Source organism: Microtus ochrogaster, chromosome 6 (genome assembly GCF_000317375.1).
Source record: "Microtus ochrogaster isolate Prairie Vole_2 chromosome 6, MicOch1.0, whole genome shotgun sequence".
Classification (NCBI taxonomy): Eukaryota; Metazoa; Chordata; class Mammalia; order Rodentia; family Cricetidae; genus Microtus; species Microtus ochrogaster.
The window spans coordinates 65,677,589-65,694,249 of NC_022013.1; the positions used below are offsets into that span (position 1 = coordinate 65,677,589).

At 42.2% G+C, this 16,661-nt stretch overlaps 2 protein-coding genes across 6 annotated transcripts in view; both read right to left on the bottom strand.

Moving 5' to 3' along the window:
- Positions 1-2,134, bottom strand: part of Stimate (STIM activating enhancer) — a 44,096-nt gene extending 41,962 nt beyond the window's left edge. The window contains exon 1 of the mRNA XM_005348748.2: positions 1,889-2,134. Within this exon, the coding sequence (XP_005348805.1) occupies positions 1,889-2,048 (160 nt within the window). The 5' untranslated portion in view covers positions 2,049-2,134. The remainder of the gene's footprint in view (positions 1-1,888) is intronic.
- Positions 2,135-4,543: 2,409 nt separating this feature from the next.
- Positions 4,544-16,661, bottom strand: part of Sfmbt1 (Scm like with four mbt domains 1) — a 92,832-nt gene continuing 80,714 nt past the window's right edge. For all 5 annotated transcript variants that reach the window (XM_013346920.2, XM_026779723.1, XM_026779722.1 and 2 more), the window contains 5 exons: positions 15,794-15,969; positions 13,040-13,218; positions 12,623-12,868; positions 10,989-11,117; positions 4,544-9,704 (listed from right to left, as the gene is read on the bottom strand). In XM_013346920.2, coding sequence (XP_013202374.1) covers positions 9,564-9,704; positions 10,989-11,117; positions 12,623-12,868; positions 13,040-13,218; positions 15,794-15,969 — 871 coding nt within the window. In that variant the 3' untranslated portion in view covers positions 4,544-9,563. The remainder of the gene's footprint in view (positions 9,705-10,988; positions 11,118-12,622; positions 12,869-13,039; positions 13,219-15,793; positions 15,970-16,661) is intronic.

Below are 16,661 nucleotides of genomic sequence, written 5' to 3' on the forward strand. Positions count from 1 at the left end.
CTTCATAGGTCCAGGATGACCCGGTATGGCCTCCCAGCTCATCACTCAGCGCCTACCGGCCACTCCATGAACCTCTTCCACATGGAGCCTTCTCCTGAACGGGAATCTACTTTCTCAGTTAGTAAATGCTCGCAGGAAGTACTAGCCCACTGGGATGTGTACCGAAGATTAAGTAAGGTGGTGAGAGTGTCCCTGAAGACTCACAGGGCCAATGCTGCCACTCTGCGCACGCTGACCGCAGCACAGTTCTCATCGGTGAGCAACTCTGCCCCGACACAATCACATCTCACTCTCGGAATCCCAAGTGTGAAACCCGAGGGAGCACACCGGACTAATAGCACCAATCGAGCCCAGGAGAACAGTCAAAATCTCGGGTTCTGCATACTAAAAATGAGACCTGTCATTCTGGAGAAAGGAATGGCAGCCGAGGAGAGGAAGAGAGACAGGAAGAAGGCCCATTCACAGCAGCGTGTGCACCCAGTCTGGCCAAGTTGTCACCAACTGTTACTGTGGGAACGAACGAATAAGCAGAGAAAATGGCAAGGCAAGCAGGGATGGAAAAGAAAAAGTGACAAGCACACGGACAGTTGGGTGCTTCTTGTTCAGGGCCAAGCAGTCAGAAAGAGTGGCCAGGAGCAGAGGCTCTCCAGGGACAACTGAAGCCTGGGAGAGTTTGCCCAAAGAAACCTCTTGTTACAGATAATCAAGGCTAACCCAACATCTGCATTCAGCTGCAGGAGCTCCCCTCCCCCCAGACTGAAGAGCAGATGTTGCTGGAACTCCCCATTCTGCCTACAGAGAACAGTTTTGAGAACAAATCAGTTTTGGAATTAGTGCCACAGTACAGCTTAGCCATAACTCCCCTCTAACACATCCCTGGGACACGCCCAGGCCTATGCGCCAATAGACCTCCATCCTTTAATATGGGGAGGATGCCCGTCAGGGAAACAATACAACCTTCTAACCCCCCCCCGGGGGGCGGGACTCAAGGTCCTTACCCCAGCCCACGGGACAAGGGCCAAATGAGACTTCCTTCCTTACTACCAAACTCTCAGAGAAGAGCCTCTGGGACTCAGCATGGAGATCCTGAGACACTATAGCCTTCTCCATCGAGCCAACCAGGATGTCAGAGTTTCACGGAAAAAGAGGAAATTTAGACTGTAAATAACAAACATGGTTTGGGAAGAACAGCCAGGAAACTTCAGATACAACTTAATTAGGAAAGCTTGGGATAGAGCTGAACAGGTGGAGAAGAAAAAGAAGAATGAGACGTGGGGACCAAGGCAGTAGGAGAGGATCTTTCATGAACAATGGAGGGATTAGGACTGGGGACGCGCGGCAATGTGGTGACCCGGACTGCACAGCCCGAACACTACAGGTGGGTGTGGGTGCGGGATCCAAACGCCAACAGGAAGGCCAACGTCAGGAGAGAAGGATCAGAAGAGTCTAGCGTTAGACTAGTAGGGACTTAAGGTTGTGCGGTCTAAGAGCCAAGGGGAGGCTGAGAGGAGATCCGGAGAAGGAGCTGAGAGCCGTGCCACCTTTGGGAGTGGATCTCGGTCCGTACCGGAAAGTGAGGTACCCTTAATTTGCGATGGCAAGGTAGGAGGGGTCAGTTTTAGGCTGGCATCTGGTAAGAGACAAATCTAAGACGGCGAGGGGCAGGGGCACTCCTGGCCCAAAGCAGCCGTGATAAGCCGAGGAGTGTGAGGGTCCGGGACTCCCTTCTAGCCTGCGAACGCCCAGCACGGTCTCGCGGGGAGAGGGAGGCACCGCAGCCCTAGGGCCCGGTCCCCAGGCCGGAACTCTACGGGCAGGAGGGTCCCTGGGGTGGGGCTGGCCCACGGCCGGCGACGGGGCCGGGGAGGAGCTGGGGTCCGGGACTCACGCATCAATGTGCTGAAGGCCACGACGCCGAGCAGCCCCTGAAGGAAGATGCCGAAACTGTGCATGAGCGCGCCGCTCTCACAGCGGCCCGCCCCGGACGCGACCGTGGAGGCCGGCCCTCCCGGCAGTCCGCGGCTCACGTTCCCTCCCGAGCCTTGCATGGCGGCCTGGCGGCAGGGCGCGAGGGGCCGCCCGGCCTCGCTGCAGCCCTGGCCGCGCCGCCCAGCCGCGACCCGGGACCTGGAGCTGGGAACCGGTACCTCAGCTCGCGGCCGCCCAGGCGCCGCGCGTAACCCTACGTCTGAGATCGCAGAGCTTGATTGGTCGGGCCAGGCGTGAGGCGGGCTTCGCCTCTCCGGGGGCGGGGCTTCGGCCAGGGCTAGGGGGCGGGGCCGAGGGGAATCTGCAGGTAGACAGAGCAGGTGAGCCAGACTGTGGAAGAAAATCCACAGAATCTGGTGCTTTATCTAGGTAGTGAGGGTAGCGTCAGGGACAGTGATTAAGTCTGTCGTTAGATCCCTTTCCCCTTCAAGGTGAGTAAATCTTTTATCCCTGGACATGGATTTTGCCCCCAGATTTGGATTCACCACTTCAGAAATGGAGCCCAGTAACTTGCAGCTACATTATGCTGAAGCAAGGTGTTCAATCTCAGACTGTTTCTACTTTTATGGTCAAAAGCCAGAGGATTAGATTCATTAGCCAATGCTCCAAAGCGAGTCGTTCCCCGAATCCTAAACATAATTTGTGGAGTTTTTGTTTTGAAACAGGCTTTTATATAGTCCAGGCGGATGGACAAACAAGGATAGCCTTGAACTCCTGATCCCTAGCCTGCACCCAAGCTCTGGGATTACAGGCCCGTGACTCCAGTCTGATTTTGCTGTGTTGTTTGAGATTGGGGTCTTGTTGAATTGCCTAGGCTGATCTGGAACTTCTGGACTCAAATGATCCTTTCACCTCTGCCTCCAAGGGAGCACTAAACTTGGCTCCTTTTTCCTTTAACCCAGCCACTTTCTCTTTCTAGAAGAGTGAATTTAAATGAGAAGTCAGCATGTGCATGTCCCTGCTTTGCTCACTTATGAGGTATGATTACAAATTGAATTTTTTTTTTAAAACCAGGTCTGGAACATGTTATATAGACCAGGATCTGCCGGCCTCTGCCTCAAAGCATACACCACCACACCCAGCCTGATTTTTTTTTAAATGCTAACGATGGATATTTGCTGATCTTCTATATACCAGTGTGCAGACACACACCCATTTAACTCTTCCTACCCAGACTCTCTAGACTTCTCTGGTGTCTCTCTAAACTCCTATTGGAGTCCCAGAGCCCTGACCTTCCTGCTCCATGTCAATGGACATATGTGTGATACAGGTCCAACTTATTATTATTGTTGAACAATAAATCGCAGAAGAAATTTCCCCAAGAAGTTCTAATTATCAAAGAGGTCTAAATGATATCTAAAGATTTCCTAGGTTAGCAGGAATATTAACTCTATAATTCATAAGAAAGTGCAATTCTCCAGCCTCTCGACCTACTCATATAGCATTCTGACTGTATGGATGCTGCTCCCTCCTCCTGCTCACACAGCAAGCCCACCTGACCGCCCTCCCCACTGTGTGCACACTTTCCTTGTGTGCAATGCTTTTCAGACTGTTAGAGGTAGGACAGAGTCAGCTGTGTGACCTGAGGATGAGCTTCCTGAAGGTAGAACTAGTCTTGATTCACTCCTGAATCCAACAGATTTAGCATACGACAAATGTAAATTTAACTGAATTTTAACTTAAATGTGAAAATTCTCCATAAATTTATTGACCATGGGGGAAAGATTAAGAAACTAAATGGATAAAGGAAAGTTAAAACTGCATTATTCCCTGTAAGTTCAAGAAGGATCTTAAAAAACAAAACAAAACAAAAAAAAAAACACAAAAACCTAACAGATACAGTTCACGTTCAGGAGAACCAGAGAATGTGTCTTAAAGCAGAAGAGACTGTAGCTGAGCATGAGATTATTAGTTACAACCAGGTGATGATGGCACACACAAATCCCAGCACTCAGGAGGCAGAGGCAGGTGAATTTCTGAGTTCAAGGCCATTCTGGTCTACAGAGCAAGTTCTAGGACAGCCAAGGCTACACAGAGAAACCTTGTCTAGAAAAACAGAACAAAACAAACAAACAAAAAGATTATTAGTTACTTGAAGACATAGTTCAAGAAAAAATTGCACATAGAGGTGAAAAATGTTTGGGATAAAACACTGCCCTGTACACATGCATATATGGATGATTCTAAGGCCTGCAGAGAACAAAAGACAAGAGGATTCTGCTTACTCTATCTCTTCTTAGAAACTTTTAAAAAAAAAAATCTAAATCCAGAAGGGATAGCAAAAACCAGGGGGCTTCTAGACCTTTATTTGAGTAGGAAGGGTCTCTCTTACTCATTAGAAAGAGTTTGGGAGAATGTACTTAGCAATGAAGCTGAGGCCCACTGGAAAGAGTCTCGGAGAATGTAATTTAGCCAGAAGCTTTTCTCACTATGAAATTAGCACAAATGAAGTTAAAGACAAACTAATACCTGTTTAATTTTCTCACAGCCACTTAAAACGGTCATATCACAAACTTACTAATTTGCCAAAAGAAAGAAAAGCACACATATATTCATTCAAAATAGTTTTGCTTTGTTTTTAATCCTTTAAAATTATAACCATCAAACTTGATGGGAAATAGGTATTCTAGTGCATATTTCTCCTTAAGTGTACTTGGTCTTCAATGCATAAATTTTAAATTGGGAGTAAAAACAGCAAGCAGGTAGGATACAATGCCAAAAGCATCTCATTTTGTTCCAAACAAGCAACTTGATTTTTTTTTAAAGCGAAATACATTAAATAAGGTGCATTACTTCCAAGGAGAGAGTACTGGAAAGGCCTAAGGACAGAGCTGGAACCAGCCTGGAGTCCCAATCCTGGCAGGCCTCTGATTGTCATTAGAGAAAATTCAACTAAAAGAGGAGGGAGGTGAGGGAAAAGCAAATGAGCACTCTCCAGAGAAACATTCAAACTATTTTCTCCAGAGACCTCAAACGGACTAGAGACTGCCTAAGCTTTGTAGACTTCTGTCTCTACCAATCTGCTTTGCGATCTGAGCTGCCCTTAAAGTCTATAACCTTCAACATTCTGTGACCGCCCCTATTCTGCCAAGCTAGACACAGGCAGATAAGCCATACAGGAACCCTTAGGCCTGAGTCTCCACACATTCTGAGTACAGTCCCTCTCACACATTAGCAACAGTGACACGGCTTCACGGTCAGCAAGCTCACCCCCTCCTCCCCGCGGCTCAGCTCCGCACTCTAAGGCTGGTAGTGACAACTGTCTGGTGACTCTGCTGCCTGTCTCCCTTTCACAATGCTTCACTGTGGTAGGCCAGAATGCCACGGCAGACTAGTTAGAAAAAGCACAGAGTCTTAGACCTCCCCGACAAACCTTCATTCCTGTTTCTTCAGGTTCCTGTGAAATTTTGACTTCTTAAACCTAGCAGCAAGAAAAAAATCACCATGCACTGCATTTAATAACCATTACCTTATGTCTCAAACTTAATTCTGCTCACAGAGCAAAGCTACTGGTGTGGCTGAAGACAAGCATTGAGGAAAACAATCCCCAAGTGAATGAACGGACCTGGAACCAGATCCATTTGGTCTTAGATTTCTTACAACAAAACTCTAGGTCAATGGGTAGCTTATACGGATAAATTCAAACTCTCCAAATACATATATTCTCATACAAAGCAATCACCAAAATTCATAAGTAAAACATTCAAAGTTAATAAAGCCAATTCTGGGAAAGTGACCATTACTTCTTGGTTGTACAGGAGGCTCTGCCCTTACAGTTTCTAATCAAAACCATGGCCACAAGACAGCAACGTACAAGGGTCCTAAGACAGGAGACATCCAAATTTACAGAGGGAGTATCTTGTTAGCTCAAGTTTTCTACTTAGCTTCTGTTAGTGATTTGCCTTCCTCACTTCAAAAGGACAACATACATCCTACTGATAAAACAGATTACTTAGGGACCTGTATGAATCTGCACACACATGGAATATCCCCAGTATGTAAGACAAGTTAGAACTCACTGTGTTTTCACAGTCCAAAGACTGCCAGCACTTCTAATAATCAATGAAACCAGAAAAGAATCTCTTCAATCTAAGTTTTTGCTGAGAGGTACCAAGTAACAATAAGTATCAGTGACAGGTTTTACAATTATTTTACATTGCTGTTACCTTTCATTTAGGTTCCCTGATGTTCTGTGTCTCTTAGAAACAGTGCTGGTGTTGTAAGACCTACATGCCTTAAGCTGTATTCAGGCATCATGCTAGTAACTGAATCGGCTCTAGAGGGCACGTAAAATGTACTCAAGTGTTTGGGAAGCTTTGGTCCGATGCTCTTTCCCTTGTAGTGAAAAACATTTTACTTCTAGGAAAAGAGACACATGAAGGCCAAACTCGGTGGTTTTCTAGCCTGCCTCTATCATAATTCATAAATATGTACCAAGATCATCCTTTCCAGAGGTTGACTAATATCTTTCCTGGATCCATATTATAAACACAGAGAACCAAGTACATTGCTATAGAAAGGCTAAAGATAGAATTCAAAGGCTCCATTAATGGATCCCTATACTTTAAAAGGATGAAGGTGGCTCACAAAGGAAAATAGCAGTCACAAGAAACCCAGGAAATATAGTCAAAACATTGGGGCCAATCTGCACGAACAAGTCAACAGTTGGCTAAAAAGACCAGCATAGCTGTAAAGTCTAGTTTAAGTTCGCTAACTTCTCAGGTCTAGGAGAAGAGGCCTTCCATGTGTTTGTAAGTTTGTCAACCCAGGTTAAACATAGATCACAAAAAACTTGACAGTAGGCAAGCTGTGGGAACAAGTGCAGGGAAACTCTAGAAAACACACCTCTAATAAATTTATGAGGTTGGCTTTCTCAGAAACAGACTTTACATACACATGTCCAAAATACAAACCCCTTCCCCAACAATGCAAGGTATTACCACCTTAAGGATCTCAGAATGATCATAACTGAACATCACTCCTACCCAACCTAACCCCAGCATCTTTGTTAGATAAATGGGAAACAAAACAAAAGCAGAATGAAACAGGGTCCCATATAGTCCAGGCTAGCCCAGAACTCACTATGTAGCTGAGGATGATCTTAAACTTCTGATCCTCATTTCCACTTCCCAAGTGCTGGGACTAGAGGTATGTATCACCATACCCAATCTGGGATTAGGATTTTATACTAGAGGTATGTATCACCATACCCAATCTGGGATTAGGATTTTATACTAGAGGTATGTATCACCATACCCAATCTGGGATTAGGATTTTATACTTTAAAAAAGTTTTTTGCGGAATTCTCATACGATCCTCTTATGTGTGACACCTGGGAGGAGGGATGGGGCAGACAAGAGCATGCGGTGTCCCAGCAAGTGTGCTCTCCTACTCGCCTAATTTATGACTGGCCTTCCTACAGGAGAAAGCAGAAACTAATGATGGTACAGGCAGACAAGACCATTGTGCCCCACCCCTGCCCACTCGGGACTACTTAGGGCCTGTCATCTCTGATCATTCTACATTCTGTGATCTTTGAGTTCAAGAACGACATAATGGCACTGTCATTGCTGTCACCCCTCCTCTTACTACAGCAATGTGAAATTCTACAGGTATATGTTTAGGTCCTCATGAGACCCCCTCTTGTATTGACTTAACTGCTGAGGTCTTGGGAAATTCTATGAAGACAGCCACCCCAAATCAACCTGCCAATACCAGCTATTTATTACTACTATCAAGTACGTTTCTCTCCAGTGGCATGAGAACTCCAGTTATTTTTTAAAAGCTGGATTTCTAAGTGAGCTCAGACAGTGAGCTGTTACTTAGATGAAGCTTCTTCCAGATATGCCTGATGGTGACGATGTGAATAGTCACTGTTTTAAGACTTGGCTGTCAGGTCAAGAGTTATCCAATGAAGAACAGGATCCAGACTACAGACTTTCCCAGTGTTCATAAAAACAGGTGGGGGTTGAGGTGAGAAAAGAAAAAAAAAATTCACAATTTAAATTTGTAATATTACCTTATATTTGCAATTTATATAGTTGTTCAGAATTTACTCGGTTTGCAATTTTAAAACATTTTCAATTCTTGAGGAAAAAAATGCTTAGGGTATAAATCTGTAGAGATCAAAGTAACCAAAAAAATAAATAAATAAATAAATAAATAATCAACAAGGAAAACATTTAAAGGAGGCAACCTGTGCAGTATGTCTTTCCTTACTCATGGCTACAACATAGCAAGTGCTATTTTCTATAATAGCTAACAATGTCATTAAAAGTGAAAATTCACCTGGAATTTCATGTCAACTTGAGTTTAATTGAAAAAAAAATTCAAACACTGAGCTACTGAATGGGATTTCTCAGAATGTAAATTACATTCAATTTAAACTGGTGTGACTGGAGACAGGTATAAGCATGGCTACAGAGGTCCAGACTCCTCCACTACCTCTCCCATCCAAGTACCAACCAGCTCTGATTGGCTTTCCAGATGAAGCAAGATCTGGGACATTTGGGGTGGCATTGTCAGAGACTCCTCAATACTCATAACCAAGGACGCTACTAAGAAACTCCATACTTTGTGCAATCCCCAAAGCCAGAGTTTCTCTCCTGTGCTTCTTCCTGGACACACCTAGAAGACCGGGAAAATGGGCTTTACAGTGGAGCCAAAGGACACCACTGATTGTCAGTGAAAGCAGAGACTCCAGAGATGAAACAGAGGTAGTCAAAAACTCTAGAGAAAAATAAACATAAATAAAAGCCACTTAAGTATCTTTCAAAACTGAAACACCAGACATTAGTCTTTGTGAGGCCGCTTAACAATGGTGGCCAAAACTGGGTAAAGATGAAGGACGTAACAGTAGAATTCTGAGGAGAAACTGGTTAAGGGACTAGTGTAAGTGCCACGTGATATGGTTAAGAAAGCAGACAGGGCCTTCTCTAACTTCTGTCATAGTTTCAGCATTCAGCTTAAAAATGGCATCATACAAAAAATGTCACTCATGGCTATAAGCGCAGTCATCAACAGAGGTAGTAAACAAAGAAACTCCTATGAATAGATTTTAAAATGGATCAACGTGTAACTATACATTCAAAACCCTAGAGCCGTATAATTATCCCCAAAATGAACTGCTTTAATTTAAAAAAAAGAAAGCTTAAAAACACAATGACAATGAAGCACTGATGTGCCTTAGGCACAGTCCCAAGTCAGTGCTGACTTAAAGCTGTGTCCTCTCTCTTCAAGAACAAAGTTCAGTCTACAGTGGGAAGGGACAGAACGGAGAGAACCAAACAGGTGCTGCCCAGATCACTGTTTTTCCATTCATGGGAATCCACAGTTTTAAGGTTGTTTTCTCACAACTTTTGGAAACTGCAATCTTCCGAGCAGAAGTCGTATTTGGAGAGCCATTTTTGTGCTGCTTGCGCTTCCTCAGTGCATGTCCTCCTTCCCTGAAAGTGCAAAGAAAGCTAGCCAACATTTGCAGGGCCCACAGCCCCAGGACGACTGCAGCCACCTGGAGAGCAGGGCAAACGGTTTACTGAACTGTGCTTCAAAGACCCGGCTCCCCCTGCTTGTCCTCAGTTGGCAAACTGCTCATAAAAAGCAAACTTGATCCTCTCTATGTGATGGCAAAGCTTGATGGCAGGGCCCAACTTCAAGTCCATGCACTCTTGAACGGTGGGAAGGGTAAGGAGCAAAAGGGCCTGCCCATCGATTTCCTGTTGAGGACAAAGAACAGAGTCCATGATATGCGCACAAATGAAGCTTCTTCATGGCAGTTCCTACTTGCACTGCCTTAACTACAGTTCTCTGCTTCCCTGCATTAGTTTCCCCTTTAAAAAGTGCCAGACTCTGTCACCCTGAGAAGCTTTCGGAGTTAGTAATAAATTTTACCAGCCTTGAGACATTAACCTACAGATTCTGCTCAACAGAAATTCGATATCTATGAAGCCCTGTAACTAACAATTAATTGTGAAAAGAAAAAATACTTTTAAAGGACTCTTTCTTTTTCTTTTCTTCTGTTTTTTTGGTTTTTTTTTTTTTTTTTTTTTTTTTTTTTTTTTTTTTTTTTTTTTTTTTGAGACAGGGTTTCTCTGTGTAACTGTCCTGATTGTCTTGGAACTCTTTTGTAGACCAGGCTGGCCTCGAACTCAAGAGATCCAACTATCTCTGCCTCCTGAGTGCTGGGATTAAAGCCGTGAGACACCCACCACACCCGACTAAAGAACTCTTTCTAAATCTAAAACTATTTGAAAATACTAATGTTCTCCTACTTTGTAAAATTCATTTAAAAAAATTTCAAAGATGACCAGGCCTTTGTTTTATTTTTGGGACATGGTCTGACTATGTAGCCTAGACTGTCTTCAAATTCACTATGTAACCCAGGCTGGCTTCCAACTTGTAAGCCTCCTACCACAACTATCCAAGCACTGGGTCAATCGTCATAGATGCTGTTCTGAATATAGCTACATCTTCTGCCTTCCATAGCTATTCGTGTTTCACCATACCTGCATAAAAACTGGTCACCACTCTAGAGTCTGGTATATTAGAGATGCTAACTTTTTTAAGTTTAAAAGCATCAGGGCTGGAGAGATGGTTCACTGACTGTTCTTCCAAAGGTTCTGAGTTCAATTCCCAGCACCCACATGGTAGCTCACAACTGTCTCTAATTCTAGGCCCAGGGAACCCGACACCCATGGCAAATCATCAATGCACATAAAACAAACAAACATTGTTTTTAAAAAGATGAGGTCAATTAATAGATGCCTGATTTTAAATATTTAAATCATTTAAATATTTATAGGATAGAATTCAATTTTGAGGGAAAACAAAGCAATAATCTGCTGCAATTATGGTACAAGTCCTATGAGTAGCAAAAGGGAACCATAACAATCTTTTGTACCAAAATATTATTTCCTAAATCTTGTAATTTTTGCCTATTATACACATAGCTCTTTACCAAACAGGCATACATTATTACAGATTATGCTATTCATAATTACCTGGTCCAGGAATATTCTTGCCAGTGGCGCACAGTCAGTGGATCTGATGAACCGCACAACATCTGCCACACTCCACTTCAGTGGGTTACTGTCCAGGTGAAGCCTTTCATCAACTTCAATCCTTATTTCCTTCAACAACAAGATGATGCCAATTGGTTAAAGCACTAACATTTTAAAAACCTCTCCCCAGCTGGTCGATGGTGGCGCACGCCTTTAATCCCAGCACTCGGGAGGCAGAGGCAGGCGGATCTCTGTGAGTTCGAGACCAGCCTGGTCTACAGAGATAGTTCCAGGACAGGCTCCAAAACCACAGTGAAACCCTGTCTCAAAAACCAAAAATAAATAAATAAATACAAACCTCTCCCCAAAGAAATCCCATAATCCTTTAAGACAGGAGTTAAAGTAGACTTAAGACTAACCTCTCCCGTGCCCCTGTTCTCACTCTCTCGGACTGCTTTCTTCCAGCAAAGAAGATAAGAGGCTCACATGCATTAGCTACCTGGGAAACTTACAATATGAATTTTATCAAATTTATTTATATTTCCAATGTGTTTCTGGACTGTTTTGGTTGTTCTCTGATAGGATGCTATGGCAAATGTCATTTCAAATGAGAACAACAAGAAGAAATCTTTTATTGTCCCTGTTAACGGGACATTTTAAAAGTTCAGTTCTGGCCGGGCGGTGGTGGCGCACGCCTTTAATCCCAGCACTCGGGAGGCAGAGGCAGGCGGATCTCTGTGAGTTCGAGACCAGCCTGGTCTACAGAGATAGTTCCAGGACAGGCTCCAAAGCCACAGTGAAACCCTGTCTCAAAAACCAAAAAAAAAAAAAAAAAAAAAAAAAAGTTCAGTTTTGTTTATTTTAGAGGGGGTTTCATGAGGCACCCAGGATAGCTTTGAACTGATTCCCTGCCTCCATCTCCTAAGTACTGGGGTTAAAGAGTATGTATGTCATCACATCTGGTTTTATACTATGCTGGGGATTGAGCTTAGGGCTTTATGCACGGTAGGCAAGCACACGCTACCAGTTCTAAAGTAAGTTAGCTGTAGCTGGAACTATTATATAAGTCATACAATGTGCATTTATGTACAGAGTAAATGCGCTAAACAAGACAGGTGAATAAGAATTAAATGGGTAAATAATTTGTTTCTAGAAAACCATACATATTCTAAAAAATTATTTAAATGACACTTTTCTCTAAACCAAAAGGCAGGTTACAAATAAACTAGCAATGAAACTTTTTTTTACTTAAAACCAGCAGCTCCTTGTGAAGGTCCCTCTATAAATAATATCCAGATAATCCTTGAAACACATGAAAACCAGAGCATCAAGGATCACTTTATTATTTTTTTTAAGTTTTGTTATTATTTGTATTTGTGTGTGTATGTATGCACACAGTATGCAGAGGGGCCAGAAGAAGACATCAGAACTAGAATTCCAGGCAATCTTGAGGGAATGGGTGCCAGAAATCCACCTGGAGTCCCCCAGAAGAGCAGGATGTGCTCTTAACTGCTAAACCATCTCTCCGACCCTAGAAATTCTTCCTAAGTTCATAAGGAAAGAAGTGAGCTAGCACCATAAATGACAGAATATAAAGAAAAATGAAAGATTTTTTTTTTCCTCCAACAAGGTACCTTTGGTGAAGGAGGCTTATTTTCCTCATCTGAGAATAAAAGAGTGTTGGGTTCTTTTTTACTCGTCTGTGTGTCTGGGGGCAGTGGAGCGGACATCTCACTCTGGGTGGGAGAAGATGAGCTTGATTTTTTTTCTGACGTTTCGGATTCTTCCTGTAACTCGTCCTGTTGTTCAGATGTGCTGCCCTCACTTAAGGACTCATCATCTCCATCATCTGCATCATCCTCATCTTCTCCCCCACTTCCCTAAAAGAAAAGGAAAAAAATCTCACTCAGGACAAACCAGTAGTCACTGAACCACAAAAACATTACTGAGCAGAGATTGAAATTATAAAGATGTACCAGTACTATGTGTGCAGACTGTAAAATAGTGGTCACTTGCCCCTATAAAGGACGGATGTGTCACAGATCTCATACCTGGGGTGAGCCCACTGGGGTATTGTCAACAGATGCAGAAGCCCGTTTCTTCTTATGAACAAAAATATTTTTCCGCCTTTTTCTCTTCTTACTGGCTTTTTTCAGGGCACAAGCTAAATTACTATGACCACCAGGTGGCCTCCCAATTCTTTTATTTTTCTTCTTTCCATAATAGTGTGCTAAATATAAATGACCAAAAAGAAGGAAAAAAGTACCTTCATTATTGTTGTGTACCTCAAAACCACAGGATTCCATTAGCACAGCACATTTGTAGTTTAAGTTCCACACATTGGAATAAGCAGAGAAATACATAATCTGATTTATATTAACATGTAAAAATGTAAACAATCCTCACTTTATCAAGGCAGACAACATCTCCTTCAATCAGAGAGTTCTCAGGCCCCAATCACTCATTTGCAAGGCAACCACTTTTCTGATTCCCTCACTGCAGATGAACTTGCCTCTGCAGCACCTGCAGAGGGCACTGGTTTATAAACGCTTCTTTCATATAGTATGATTCTTTTAGTCTCATCTGTGCTTCCTATTTAAGTAGCCAATTCTTTATGTTGGTGAGTAGGGTTCTATAGTATCGATTTACCCATTCATCGATTTCACTGTTGATGTGCACTTGGGCCACATCCTGGTTTTGACCATAATTAATAAAGTTGTAATGAACAGCTCAGGTTCTTTGCAAGAGCAGTAAGTGCTCTTAGTCACATAACTATTTCTTTAGCCCCTCAAACAAGGCTCAAACAGGGTGTTGCCAAAAGTTAGCCTTCCATATAACCAGTCTAAGAGTTATCTCCAAGAATAACAAGAGCCTTTGTCTTAAAGGAGGTAGATGGCATTGCTGAGCATCATCAGGCCTCTGTCCTGGGGCCTCGACACAGGAGTGCACACAAAGTGCACATGAACATGAAAAGCTGCCCTTGCAACCTGACTGCACTGTTGTACTCACCAAAAAACCACTACGCCCCACTGACTGCACATTCTTCCCGGAGTCTGGTAAGGAAGGGAGCACTATTCTACTACTAACTGTAGCTTCCACATTTGTGTATCTGAGTTGTTCCTCTTATTACAACATACCTCAGTTCTATCCATGTTACTACAAATCTCAAACTTACATTGCCCAAGTAACAAACTGTACTGAGCTGTTGCCATGTGCTTACTATGTATTATGTATCTTCTTCCACAATGTTTGTGCCACCCTCTTATCGTTTAAAGGTTTCTTTTTACTTTATTTAAAAAACTAAAAAATGTGACACTGTAGATTGAACCCAGGATTGCATAAGTGCCCCACTAGTTGTAACTTGCTTTTTATTTTGGATTTTTTTTTAAAAATTGCAGAGATATATTCACATATAAAATTCACCTGATGGTCTACTATTTACTGGCTTCAGTGAAGTAACTGCTGTGTGAAATCATTACTAATTTTAGACATATTTCTATTTTTTTAAAAAAAATTAATTGAACTGAAACTCATGTAACATACAATTAACTATTTTAAGTACACAATTCAGTGGTAGTTAATATATTCAAAATGGCATGCAGCTATCAGCTCTGTGTCATCTCATAACTTCCTTTTATATTACTGAGTTGTGGAAATTCATAAGATGTTCTGGAGAGAATTCTTGGCTGGACACACACATTAAGGATATTTCCCTAATATTATGGATTGGCTTTCTCTTTTTAAAATGCAATTATTAAAAAAACAAAGTTCGGTTTTTGTTTTTCTGTTTGGATATTCACTGTTACTGGTGCCATGCTAGATAACGTCAGTTCTTTCTTCACTGTCTGTCACCCTTCTTAAAGTCATCTGATTACGCAAGTTTCACTTTATCTCTAGATCCTCTATTTCAACCCACTATTTATTCTTTAATAAATTTCTCAATGATTACAATTGTCTTTTATGGTTAAAAAAGAAAAAGTCTTTCAACTTTAATTTGTTCTTTGTTTAGAATTAAAAGTTCTGGGTATTCTAAATACTTCTTGTTTTTAATTAAAATTTAGAATATAGAGACAAAAACATGCAACAGCTTATATGGTGGTATATGCCTATAAGCCCAGTAATTGGAAGGCTGAGTAAAGTGGACAGAAAGTTCAAGGCAACCCAAAGCTACACAGTGAGTTCTAGGGCAGTCAGGGCAGTCAGAGCTATACAGAAAGACTGTTTCAAAACAAGAGCTGGGCGTGATTCTGCGCAGCTGGGCTACATAATAAGACCTTGTTTAAAAAAAAAACAAAAAAACAAAAACCAAAGTCAAACTAAACCAACAAAGACCACAACTTCCAACCCCCCCCCCCACACACACACAAAGAAAAAAGGGGGGCTTGGCATGTAGCTTAGAGATAGGGTGTTTGCTTAGCATGCATGAAGTCCTGGGTTCAATACCTAATACCACACATGGAGGGAGGGAAAAAAGAAGGGAAAGAGAAAACAAGTGGGGGGGATAATTCTGATTATCAAGTAAAGTAATATAAATTTTTTTCTAATATAATTTTCTGCAAAAATGAATTCCTCCTTGGTTCTTCTATTTTTAAAGATTTTTTTTTGGTGCCGTGACTCGGTTTAAAGATTTTTTTAAAAAGATAAAATATAACAAAACAACAAAATAGAATGAGATCACATGACCCCAGTATATTATCATCTGATCCTTTATAGAAGAAGATTGTGCTTCTCTGATAGCATGACTATCTCTATAAAATGTAAGATGACAAATGTTAAGGCTAACACATATGAAAACCATTACTCACTGTATTTAGTCTTTGTAAGAACGGAGCAGTTTTCAGAACATGTATCCAGAACCATCCGTGGACCAAAAAGGTTAGGACAACATTCCAATTTGATACATGTTTGTCGGCAGAACTCAGGCACTCGATCTGCTGTCTTCACTATCTCAACAGTAGCTCGATAACTCTTCCCTTTATATCTAAAATCAGAAAACATCAGATGCCAAACTTATCGCACCAATGTTTACCCTAAGAAAAATTTAACACACGTATGCTGAAAATAGCTTTACTTGACTTCAGAGCTTGAGAATTCTCTTAATGATTATTTTTATTCTATGTGTGCTTATGTTTGGCCTTGCATGTATGTCTCTGCGAAGGTTTTGGATGCCCTGGAACGGGAGTCACAGATAGCTGTGAGCTGCTATATGGTTTCTGGGAATTGAACCTGGGTCCTCTGCCAGTGCTTTTATTTGCTGAGCCATCCTTCCAGTCCCCATACTTTGAGAATACTTAAAACAAAAAGAAAGTTCTGTACTTAAATCTGGTGTGGAGGCCCAAAAATGTGAGCCCATTTCACCTTGTCCAAAGGTCAGAGAGTTGGAACTGATCTCTATTGATTCAAGGTTATTATCTGTTTCAACCTCAAACAAAGGTCCAATCTAGATTTAGGTGCAGATTTCTGTTGTCTCAAGGTTATTGTTAACAGGTGTGGCTAATATCCAGACCTTATATTTCAGGAATAGAGAAGTAGATCTTTTTCTACTCCAAACAAAAGTCTAAGAATCCAAATAAGTTCCTACTCCTTTAAGGAGAAAACTATGGATTCCACCCAGTGAGTGGTTTGCCAGCAGAATGTTTTGGTCTGGGGTGTGAGCAATACTTGTCTTGTTCT